This window comes from Hydra vulgaris, chromosome 15 (assembly GCF_038396675.1).
Source record: "Hydra vulgaris chromosome 15, alternate assembly HydraT2T_AEP".
Classification (NCBI taxonomy): domain Eukaryota; kingdom Metazoa; phylum Cnidaria; class Hydrozoa; order Anthoathecata; family Hydridae; genus Hydra; species Hydra vulgaris.
In genome coordinates, this window is record NC_088934.1 from 46,185,802 (window position 1) to 46,198,738 (window position 12,937).

Consider the following 12,937-nt stretch of genomic DNA (forward strand, 5'->3'; position numbering starts at 1 on the left):
AATACAAAGATAACATAGGTACATCAATAGCCTAAATAATAGAAACTACCAAAAGAAGTACTAAAATACGTAGTTTTTTAATATGTTAAGATTTTAAAATATGTGTCATCTTCAGATAAAATGTTTTTAGAGATATTTTGTTTATGAGAATATTTATCAGAATGTCCTCATTTATACCAAAGTTTGCAAAATGATTTTGACTATCTAGTATCTGTTGTCAAAAAAATTTTGATTAGACGATACCTACATTCAGTTAATGGTGTATGCTAAATTGACAATTTAGCAGTTTTTTGAAAGTGAAAAATTTTCTTGAAAGTCTAGTATGTTAGTCCAGTATCAAGTATTTTGTTCAGTATCCAGTGTTTTGTTATTACTTTTTAACCCTGAATTATAAAGATTTCCCAGAGCACTTTTTTCATTATTCAAAATTAGCGCCCAAGAATGACCAATCAGTTTGTGACGATGGTGTTATACTGATTCAGGTAATTTATTTTTGTAACAGGTGAGAACTCGTTAAATAGAAATAAATAAAAGTCTTTACAATAGAAATATACAAATATAGTTATATTGATCCACATAAATTTTTCTTTCTGAGGAAAATACTCAAAGAATTACTGAGAGCACCGATTAGAACTTTTGAAATGTTGCATTATATTAAGCAGGTAATTGTGCAAGAATTAAATCCCTGTTTGATTTTTTGTGCAATAGTTCTCTAGCTATGAAACCTGTTGTTGTTGTTCCTCTTTTTCCGATTTCATTAAGGTAGACCCATTTTATACCTGTTTTTTTAATATCTCTATTTGTAATAAAGACTCTGCTTGCTTCAGAAAGCTATTTGAAGCACTGAAAGGGGACTCAGACCAATCAAAAACACCAGCATTCAAATGTGCAACAGTTTTCATGAAATAGTCAAATATACCCAGTAAAGCATGAAGAACCTATAAAAATATCAGTAATTTCTAAATGTATCTTTTAATATAACTTTTAATATCAAGTATGTCAATATCAAAATATAACTTTAAATATCAAGTATGTTCACATATTAAAAATATAGAATAATATGAACACTATTACAAGATACCAATTTACTTTCATTGGCTTTACATCACAGATTGGAATTGGTTTGATGGTTTGTCCGGCCCTTGTGATATAATTGGGTTTTTTTTAACTAAAGAAGCGTCTTCCTGTTCAAGTTGGTTAAATATTTCATTCATAGTTATATTGTCATGATTGATTACAAAACCATTTTAAATTCTTTCAATATTCAAACACTGATTTTTTGAGCTTGTGCACATGATCACAATATGCACAATAATTGAAGAGTATGTTATTCTTTAACATACTCTTCAAGCAAGGTTTCCTTTCCCAGCCTTGAATTATAAGCCAGCATAGCTTCAGTTTTGATTTTAACTCTTGCAATTTGTTCATTTTAAAACAGATTTCAATGCTGCAGTATTTTTTTTAAATAATGGTGGTACTAACTAGATTAAATTTAGTCAAAAAAAAAGTTCAAAGGAAAAGAGGGCTGGGGAGGGGGGTTGGAGGTGTTGGTCAAAATTGGACTTAATCCTTTTTTTAATTTCTAGACATACACTTTTACTGAACACATTTTCCTCTTATGAAAATATGTACAAAATAATGTAAAACTATTTACAATAACATTTTTTAATATATTTTACAAAAAGTTTAACTTAAGGGGTACGGTCACTCTTTTACATTTTTTTAAAAAAGTGCTAAGTTGGCACAATTTAGTTAAAATCTCTTATTCCTCTTTGTTATAGGAGTTTTAGAATATATGGGTTTACTAGTGCCAACTTTTTGAGATAAATTATTTTTTCTGATAAAAAATTAGTTAAAAAAACACTAACATTTTGCTAAATTTTAGTTGTTTCATTAGGTATAACATTTAAAAATATTTTTGTGCTATAATCTATGATGTTAACATTCACATTTTCATAAACTGCAGTCTAAGATTGTTTCTACATACAATTATCACATTAGCACTGCTTATATAGTGACATTTTTTATTATATACTGCCAAAAATGACTTTTATGTATCATTTAACCACTGCGGCCGTGGCGCAGTGGTTAGAGTGCTTGCTTTATAAGCAGGAGATCCAGGTTCGAAACGAGCTTTGGACATATTTCGCGTCACGGTAAGGAAGGAGGCGTGAACTTCCTGGTTAAATGCACTTCCGCGGTGCTCTGTGACAAGACCGTTAGGACTTCTTGGGGCACCTAAAAAAAAAAAAAAAAAAAAAAAAAAAAATTTATACCTATTACATATTTTTTGCAACAAATTTACATCATTCAAATTTGTATACTTCCTGATCAAATTATGCTTTTAAATTAAATTTTTTTTCTAATGAACTGAAAATTTATTTGGCTTTCAATAACAACTAACTTAAATTTATTTTGGTAACATTGATTTTTAAACAATGTCCACTGTTTGGCCCACTGTGCAATGGTCTTGTAATCAAGAAGCCGCTTTAGATTACTTGCAGTATTTTTGTGTGCAAATTTTCTTTAAATTAACTTTATATTTATAAACATAAATGTAAAGTCATGAGTTTATTCTCTGTTCAGATAACATAGAAAAAATAACAACAGCAGCAACAAAAAATGCTGACGTTAAACAAAGATTGTATTCAGATACAGATAGTCTAAATACAATGAAACACAAATTTGAGACAATGTCCATATTTTTCCAAAGATCACCTATTTTAAGTTTAAATTTTGACCAAACTGAGTTTTCATTTTAGATCTAATTTTATTTAGTAAATAACATAAGAATTTTATCGTACTTTTAGATTAAACAAGCTATGCGTGAAAATTTAAACATTAACTTTGCAACGTTATTATCTGAAATAAGTTTTTCTTAACTTATTTTGAACTTAAGTTTTTCAAAATATATTTTGCAAAAAAATAAATACTTACAGTAATACAGTATTTAGGTATTGAATTAGTAATGGCCTGCTGTATCACAGTATTTATTTTATGAATTGAAGTTTTTATCTTGTTTAGCTTCAGTAACAAATAGTAAGATTTCTGGTTTGCAGGATCTGTTTATTCATTTAATCTATGTTTAATCATTCGACCTATAAAACAAGTTGTTTATTTACACAACTTTTACGTTTGCGTGGAACTGTTGCCGAATGTAAGTTTCTTACTGCTAATTATTTAGCAGTAAGAAACGTGCTCTAAGAAAACTATACCAAACATTTAAGTTTGATGTTTTACAACATAAGTCAACAAACTTTGAAACAATTAATTAATGTTTAGCATTAGATTTTTTTTTTTCGAGTGTTATCTTTTTATGTCCAAAACAGTTTTTGGTGTAAAAACTTTAAATTGTGTCTTTTCAAGGTATATTGATATTTATATAGCATTAGAAAGTTGAAAAATAAAGAATCGAATAAAGAATAAGTGTTTAATCAGTGCTTTTAAAACTATAAGTAAACAAAGCAGTGTTGCGAGTAACTGAAAATTGATAAATAAACGATGAGAAAATTGGTAAATAAATAATCTAATTAGCAAAAATAAACAAAAAAAAAGCAATTACTTCAGATTTGAAAATGATGAAGAACTTTAAGGACAAAAAAAGATCTAAAAAAGAAAAAAACCATGCACCTTAGGCAGAACCTGAAAAAAATAAAATAATTATTGCGTATAAAAAATTGAAGTTACGATAATGAAATTATGTTACGCATAAAAAATTGCTTGCAATTATTTAATAAACTTAAATGTAAGAGATTTTGTAATGTATTAGAATGCAGAGGAAGCAAACTGTAAAATCAAAAATCATTAAAACAACTACTTTTGCTTAACTTAATTTATACGGCAGCATAAACATGTCAATCATCAAACATGTCAATCATCAAACATGTCAATCATCAAACATGTCAATCATCAAACATGTCAATCGTCAAACATGGTCAAATGTAACACAAAATCTTTTTGTAAAACAAATATAGAATAAACCAAAGGAATAAAACTGGCTGATTTAAGAAAAAATAAAAAAAGTTCAATTACCGACCTGATGCAAAAATAACTTTAATATTAATAGTAGATACATTAAAATCTATAAAAAATATAAAAAAGTAATTTTATATTAATATACATATATATATATTTATATATTATGTTTTTTAAAATTAATAGATACATATTTTCAATTTTTAGAAACATATTTTTAAATAAATATTAATAACTTTCAGCCTAATAAATAATTACATATCTACATTTTTAACTACTTTTAAAAACCAGCAAAAAAGTCTACAATGATTTAACTGACTAATCCTCATATAAACTTTTCAACATATTTAACGCCTCTACAGTCACAGTAAGTGAGCCGATGACGGCACTTTTATCTCCGATCAAATCATAAATATCTATGTCTTCTTCTATGATATCTTTTCCATTTCGTAGGATCTGAAAAGCAATAACAATTAACACAAATTAATATAATAGATTTAATATATATACATATACGTCAAAAATATATATATATACCAAATTGAAGTAATTGAAAATCAATTTTCTATTTAAAAAAAAAAAGTAAACTTACTTCTACGAGATCCACATAAGCTATACCAACATCTTCACAATCTCCATCACTATCACCAGCAGGATCACTAACCACGGTAAAAAACAGCCTTAAAAAAAAACTTTAACTTAAAATTTTAATCTACAAGATTAAAATAAAACTTCTAATACTCGTAAATAAAATTGAAATTTTAGGATAGTTGTGCTAAAAAGCAGAGCTGGGTGGTAACGTAAATTGGGCCGCAACTTGCTAATTTTCGAATTAAAAAAACAACAAAAAAACAACGAAATTCTAAGCTACCATGGAAACCAAAATTTAAATCGTTCCCCTCCCCTTTAAAAGAATCTCAAAAAGGATTTATCTTAAGTCCTAAACTACCATATAATAAATGATATAGATGAAACTTGAAATACTTTATTTTTTTAGAGCATATGGAATTTATGCTAAACCTGTTACTATATAACCGTATTTTCTTTAAAATTATAAAAATTTGTAAAATTAATAAAGTTTATTACCTTCCTTCATTAGGATGCTCTGGCATTAGAAGATGGATTAAATGTTGAACAGATTTTGAATTTTCATCAAAACGAAACACTAAATTAATTTTAAAATATTAATACAATTTCCTTTTCATATTTTTGTAATTTATAGTATTATAAACATCAAATTTGGAATAGTTTATATTGTAGTGTTAAGTATTAAAAAAGTATTAGATGTAGAAGTATTTGAGATGATTTCTGGTCTTTAAAATATGTAAAAGTGTAAATATATTAACAATCATGTAAATGTAAAAATAATCATCGTGTAAATATATTAACAACCACTGTAAGTAAATGTAAAAAATAATTGTGTAAATATATTAATAATCATTATGTAAATGTAAAAATAATTATCAAATATAGATCATACAATAACAATCATCATGATGATTATCATTGTAACATATTTCATGATGATTATCATTGTAAAGAATAAAAAGGTTTGATGGTAAAAGTAATACTACACTTTGCAATGACATCGCAAATGGCGGAAGCGCTTATTTAACGCAAATGGCGGAAGCGCTTATTTAACGGTGAAAAAGAAAAAAGAAAAAACAAAAGAAATTACTTTAAAGGAAAAAAAAGGTAAGTTAAAAATAAAGTAAAATAACAAAAATATTAAAAGATATAAACGAACTAAAAGATTAAAGAAAAAATAAAACAACAAAATGAATAAAAAAGTAAAACGAACAAATAGATTTAATAAAATAAAACAAAAACAATCAATTAAATGCGAAGTAACAAGTTAAAAGAAAAGAAGTTCGAAAAATGCTTGAAAAAAGAATAAAAGAACTAATTAAAAAAAAATTATTCACTACAAATTTTCTACGCGTTTACGCCAAAAATAACAAATATAATTTATTTTATTTTGAAGAAGTTTTTGTGTTTGCCTTTTTGTTATGCAATTTTTGTTTCCGTTTTGTAGCTTTTGTCCTTTTGTGCCTTTTCGTTTGCGTAAAATTTGATATTATTTGTGCTGTTGTTGCTAATAATTTTTATTGTTATTATTGAGTGTTTTCATATTTTTTTTTGTCTTTTTATTTAATTCATTAAAGCTTAATCATTTTTTTTTAAATCAATTTAATTTACGCTTGCTTTTATTTATTAATATTGCTGTTGAATTTTTTGTTTGTTTTTCTATTTTATTTTGGTGTCACTCCGATGACTAGTTTTTAACTATAAGAGTGACACCTAACCTAATTTTATAAAATTAAAAAATTTTGTAATTTTCAATTTTTGGTTAAATAAATGGATATAAGAGTCATAAATAATCATGGTCTCGAATAGTTTGATTTTATGTGGTCTGTGTTTTAGCAAGATGATGAAATGCATACAATAAATGGTTAATTGATTTTGATGTAAAAGTTACAACAATGAATAGGTCACAGTTAAGGTAAGTTAATAATTAATAAGAGTTAATGAAAGTTGTAAGCTATTTCAGTTAAGGTAGTTATACAGATGTTTATAATGTTGAAGGGGCAGAATAAAATTAGAAGAATAAAATTTATACAACAATTCACTACTTGAAATTTTATGCACTGATTATCTGCAATCATTTGGTGATGCACTCATGGAAAAAATGCACTTATAACTATATGTTGAATATATTATCATTATTTTTTTTTTGGGTAAATACTTTTTTTTTAATTTCACTCCACTGGCCATAAAAAATAAAAACAAAATAAATAAATAAAAACAAAAATTTTAATACAATAAAGGCAAAAAACTTAAATTTATGAGAATAACTTAGGTTTTTGTCACCTTTTCTAAAGTTAAACGATATTGGTCTATTGGCTTTGGGTTTTGGTAGAGACATTGGTGTTTCCAACTCCTCTGGATCATAATCAAGGAACTTGTATGAAATAAACAACTGCTGAATATTTTCCATATTTAATAGTGCAGCATCTTCAAATAGTGTTAAACTTAATATTTCAACAACAATGGTAGGCGATACCTTTGGAGAAAAATAACCAATTTAAAAGTAAATAAATTAATTAAATAGAAGTAATACTTTTAATGTAAATAAGTGAATAAAAATAAAAACATAATTGCAAAATAACATTTTTACTGGAGTCAAACTTTTTTTTCTATCATTTATTAAAGAAGAAGCAACTACAGCATCATCTTCTGTGTCTTCTGTTTCATCTGAGATCTGATTTTCAATAATGGATTTCACTAAACGAGCTGAGACCATAACAACATCACTATCAGAACCTAATTAAAATGTTCAAAACCATTTAAATCATTATCATCATACAGCTTATAAAAAAAAAATTTAGATTTAATTTATAATTTTATATTAAAAAAAAAGTAATATGGGTATATTACTCTTTTTTTAATATAAAATTACTTAAAATAAAGTAAATTTATACAAATTACTGACTAAAGAAGTATGCAAATATTTATCAACTATAACCAAGCTCAGAGTTCACAACTTATTAGGGCATGTGGTGTAGTTTTTTTTTTCCCCTCGAAATTAGGAAAAATGAGGTCGGCAATTATTTGCCGACCTCATTCTTTTAGAGGTCGGCATCAGGTCGGTAAATAAAATTTTTAATACAAAGGTCTAACCATAAAACATAGAAGCGAGGTCGGCAATTTTTTACCGACCTCAAACTCTTCTAGATTGGCAGTTAGGTCGGCATTGCCGAATGCCGACCCTGATTCCGAGGGCTGAAACCAGCAAAAAAAAAAAAATAAAAAAACCGCAAAATAAATTATGGCTTAACCTATAAAAAAACTAGAGAAATTTGCTTTATTTTTATTAACATATCTTACACACTAAAAAAAAAAGGTAGAAATTTCTACCTTAGAATAGGATATGTGATATACCCTTAGTAAGGTATAATTTTCTACCTTTTAAGGTAGAAAATTATATTAAAAACAAATATTTGTCATACAATTTTCTAACTTAAAGGTATAATTTTCTACCTTATAAGGTAGAAAATTATACCTTACTAAGGGTATATCACATATCCTACCTTAACTAAAAATTTCTACCTTTAATTTTTAGTGTGTAGTCGACAGAAAGGATATTTTGATGACAAACTACATTTATTTTCAATAACTATATACATGCAAATGCAATAGAAGCAATTACACATACCTGACTCTTCAAACATTGTATCAGCCATGTTGAGAGTTTCTGCATTTGCGGTATGCTCATCAATCTAAAACATAAATTATGTCATATTACCTTAATAAAATTTAAAATGTTTTTTAAATGTCTAAATATAATCTGGAGTAACCTTATTTGATGTTTTATCACTTTTGTTTAATTGAACAACACTTTTTGACGATAGTTCGTCAATATTCATTGTTTTTAACTGTGACTTATTGAGTGTTGTATCGTCACTGTTTGCTGTAAATTGTATTTCATCTTCTTTTATATCAGCTACAGAAAGCTTTTTAATAGAAACATGTCTTTCTTTAGATGGAAGTTCTTTATCAAACTTTGCTGAAAATGGTTTGTGGTCAGATGTTGGCTTTACTTCAGAATCCATATCATTATCAGGCTTTGAAATTTGAGGTTCAAACAACTTTCCTGATGTTACCATTGGCACCATCATACTTTTATGAACTTGAGATTGACTGCTAAGATCCATTATGCGATCTGTTCTTGTGTCAATGGGCTAAAAAGTAAAACGTATTTTATTTAAAAATAAAACGATACCTAAATGAATGGTTTTCCACTAATTGCTTACATGATTAAAAATTTGCTAATTGCTCCACTTATTAAAAGCATGACATTTAGTAATAAAAATCATTCTTATTTATAATATAGCCAATTTTTGGGAAAAGAAATAAAATGTAATTAATAATAATCTTGCATTTTAGATGTTTGCAATATATGAAATATTTAACCGGTTGAAATGGGCTCAAAAAGAGTTTTGCTTGAAACAAGAAAGCAAATAATAACTTAGTATAATTTAGGTACATTAAACAATTGTAAAATCGCTAAAAAAAACTATCAGAAAAATAAGTGTGCACAATGATTAGAGATTAAAAAAAAACACGTGTTTGAAACACTGAGGTACGAATAATCAAAAAAACTTTCAGATAAAGACAAACATAGCATCATCATAAACAGCAGGAAATACCTGACATATTCAATCCGAAACTTACAATCGCAATTCAACAATATGAAAAATCATTTTTAAAAGTCAAAGATCGCATTACAAGGAGAAAATGGTGTCTGGAGAGATAACCTGGTCTGTTAAAAATTCAGAGTCAAATTATTTTCAGTGATGAAAGCAATATTCAAATTTTTAATCGAAACCAAGAGTACATGTGAAAAGGTTGAAAAGCAAGAAGTATGATATTCCCTTTTGTGTACAAAGTATGCAAGCTGGCAATGACTCAATAGATATTTGGGGACATACTTTCCATAAAGGTACTGGGTCCATAAAGATATAGAAAGGCTTATTGAATCAGTTTTCATAAAAAAAAAACCCTGGAAACATGCTTGAAATTAAATTAAAATTCTATCAAAGATCTCGAACTTTCGATACCAACAAGATGGTGCACCTTGCCACACAGCCGAGAGCATCAAAGAAAATTTATAAACCAAAAAAATACCTTTATTACCACGGTATGCCTGATTTAAGTCCCGTTGAAAAAATTTGGGCTTGGATGGACCTTAAATGTGCAACATTAAAATCTCAAACAAACTCAAAGGAGATTTTTAAATGCACATGGGACACAATTCCAAACAAACTATACATGAAATTGATGCCCAGGCATGTAAAAATGTGTTTTAAAGCCAAGGGTAGCTACTTTTTAAGTACTGAAAATAACATCTTTCACTATTAAACCTGGATTTGTCCAAATTTAACTGTCACTTTTTCTGTCTTATTTAACTAACATTTTATTATTTTTTTAATTACCTGTTAATTGATTTTTTATAAAATTTTAATTAATTGACAGCTTTGGTAATAAACATAAAAATTTAATAATAATTATTATAGTTATATTTTAAAGTCTTCACAAAAAAGATTTATTTCAACAAAGTTTCAAATTTTAAACTTTATTGTGCAAATTATATATAATATATATATATGTATATATATATATATATATATATATATATATATATATATATATATATATATATATATATATATATATATATATATATATATATATATATATATATATATATATATATATATGGGCAATTCCACGATGGAAAATGAAAAAGCAGTCAAATTTTATTCTCTTTTTCGTCCAATTTTAGCAAATGAATATTGATGTAGACACATTAAAGTTTATTTAAAATATGCCTTTAATACTAAAATTAATTTATTTAAGTCATTTTTATGCCTCCAAAAGTTACAGTTTTTCTCATTGTCACATGATAAAAAAGATATCATTGTAAAATGTTATTTTAGCCATGAATTTATTGCATAATTGGAATTAATTTAGCGTGAAAATGGAGCCAACATGTTCAAATTGTTGTTGGTCAAACATAATACTTTATACAATATATATTTTATAAAAATAACAAAAGAACTACTGCAATTTTCGTGTAACGTAAGTTAACAATAACATGATAAAGTTTTGTTTTTTCTAAAATTTAGTTAAAAAACTTTTAAATAAGATATGCGAAAGAATATTCAATGTTTCTACATTTAAAGTTTTGAATAATAATACTTAATTTAAGGCACATTTTTATTTTAAATTTGTGTAACGTAAGTAAAAACTACATGCATTTACTAAAGTTCTAGCGCTTTTTTGTTAACGAATTACATCATTAAGTAATTCTTATTTTGTCACGCTCGTTTGACAAGGTTCTAACTGAAACATTTTATATTAAGAGAATTTAGAAAAAAAATAATTTTTTTTTAATGTTAATTAAAATTATTCATATTATTGCTTTTTTATTTGTTTATGTATTCTTATTTAGTTGACACATAAATAAATAAAAATAAGAATTAAATATTTGTATTTAGACATTATAAAAAGATTTATTTGCTATTCTCCTAATATAAAAAAAATCAGTTAGAACCTTTTTTACTTTTGTTTTAGTAAAACAAATTGTTTGTAAATGCAATTATGGGTCATCCATAAAGCATGTCACCCTATATTTGTCCATTCTTAACCCGTTCCCTTCTGTCACAAATGATCACATATACCTGAACCCCTCTCCCTCCTAAACTGTGATAGCAATTTTTTCATTAAAAATATTTTAAAAGATTTAAATGTAAATACTTTGCAGCATTTTAAAAATTCAATCTAATGAAAATAAGGCAACACGCATAAACATAAGGAGTGTAAGTAAAAACTTCGACAAACCAAAGATTTTCTTATTGAAACGACTCAAATAAGTATTAATAAAGTTGTAATACTAAAAAAATTTTTAAAAATTGCTCTTGGTCTTGTGTAAAAACTGTTTTCCATTTGATAACTTTCATAAATGTTATGAAAAATCACTCAGGAAGAGTGCCACCAGTTTTTTAAAATTTCCTTTATTAATTATTTTTAATGAATGAGTTCAATACTTTTGCAATTTCTTTTGTTATGTAACTCTAACTCTGAATAATAGATATAAAAAATCCACAACAAATATCGCTTGGTAACATAAGTTAAATATGGAGTATCAAAAAAACAAGTTTATTTTCATCAGCCGGTCGCCTCTGATAAAATTTTATATATTTTTTAAATTGGCATAGAATTCTTAACATCTTGTGAAAGTTTCTAATACAAACCGCTTTACTGATTTGCAGAAATCTGACCTAAAAGTTGAAGCAATTTTTTTACCTTGTTTTCCATTTAACATAAGTTAAGTGGCGTTTAACAGATTTAATACAATATATCTAAAAGTTTAATTTACAGTTTAAATAGGCAAATATTTGATAAAGTTGTTGCGTGTGTAACATAAGTTAAAAATGGAATCGCCCATATATATATATATATATATATATATATATATATATATATATATATATATATATATATATATATATATATATATATATATATATATATATATATATATATATATATATATATATATATATATACAGTATGCAAAAAAAAACATTACTTATCAAGATATAAAAAAAACAACCTAAATATTTGAATGGAAAACTCATTTTTTTGATGCAATTTTAAAAATTATGATTTTTTTTTAAGTGTACGATTTTTTTTTTTGCATACTGTATATATACACGCACAGTAAACCATTATTTACTATGCAATTTATATCGTTTCTTATTTACTATTTTTTTGTTAATTCTGCTCTTTTTTATCTCTCTCAAAATTAATACAACTAATACAGCAAGTCAACATCTTATCACACTTGTTACTTAAGCACAATCTCTGCTTATTTCACAAGTAATCAGTTAAGTTTATGTTGTTAATGTATCTTTTGCAGATTTTACTTTCTTAATTTTAAATTATTACCAATTAGTTTATTCAGCAATACTTGCATACACAAACTAACTAAAACAAAAAGTTTCTTTAATTTTCAATAAACCTTTGAAACATAGTTTTGGTTTTTGGTATATATTGATTAATGAAATATTTATAAAATCAAAAAAAACATGCCTTATCATAAATAAACCTACCTAATGTAAACTCAAGTAAACCTGAACAAATAAGCTCATTAATACAGATTATGCAAACCTTATAGATTATCCTTCCCAACTGCACACCAGCATAATTAATAAAGTGTCAAAAACTTCTTAAAGATACAATATATAGACCAGAAACCAATAAAATACTCAAGACAGTTAACAAAAAAAAGTACAAAGCACAAAAAAAAAAAGGGTAAACTGATCAGCTTAGTAATTACAGACCAATATCAACACCAATGTACTTGATATTTGATATCTGTATTTTTAAAATTACT

General features: G+C 25.8%; 1 protein-coding gene across 1 annotated transcript in view; it reads right to left on the reverse strand.

Annotated features, from left to right (window-relative positions):
- Nucleotides 1–4,175: 4,175 nt before the first annotated feature.
- LOC100213066 (protein fantom) overlaps nucleotides 4,176–12,937 on the reverse strand; it is an 85,086-nt gene continuing 76,324 nt past the window's right edge. Inside the window, exons 32-38 of the mRNA XM_065820182.1 lie at nucleotides 8,334–8,717; nucleotides 8,192–8,255; nucleotides 7,154–7,299; nucleotides 6,847–7,039; nucleotides 5,062–5,140; nucleotides 4,568–4,655; nucleotides 4,176–4,431 (exon numbers count right to left, since the gene is read on the reverse strand). Coding sequence (XP_065676254.1) covers nucleotides 4,294–4,431; nucleotides 4,568–4,655; nucleotides 5,062–5,140; nucleotides 6,847–7,039; nucleotides 7,154–7,299; nucleotides 8,192–8,255; nucleotides 8,334–8,717 — 1,092 coding nt within the window. The 3' untranslated portion in view covers nucleotides 4,176–4,293. The remainder of the gene's footprint in view (nucleotides 4,432–4,567; nucleotides 4,656–5,061; nucleotides 5,141–6,846; nucleotides 7,040–7,153; nucleotides 7,300–8,191; nucleotides 8,256–8,333; nucleotides 8,718–12,937) is intronic.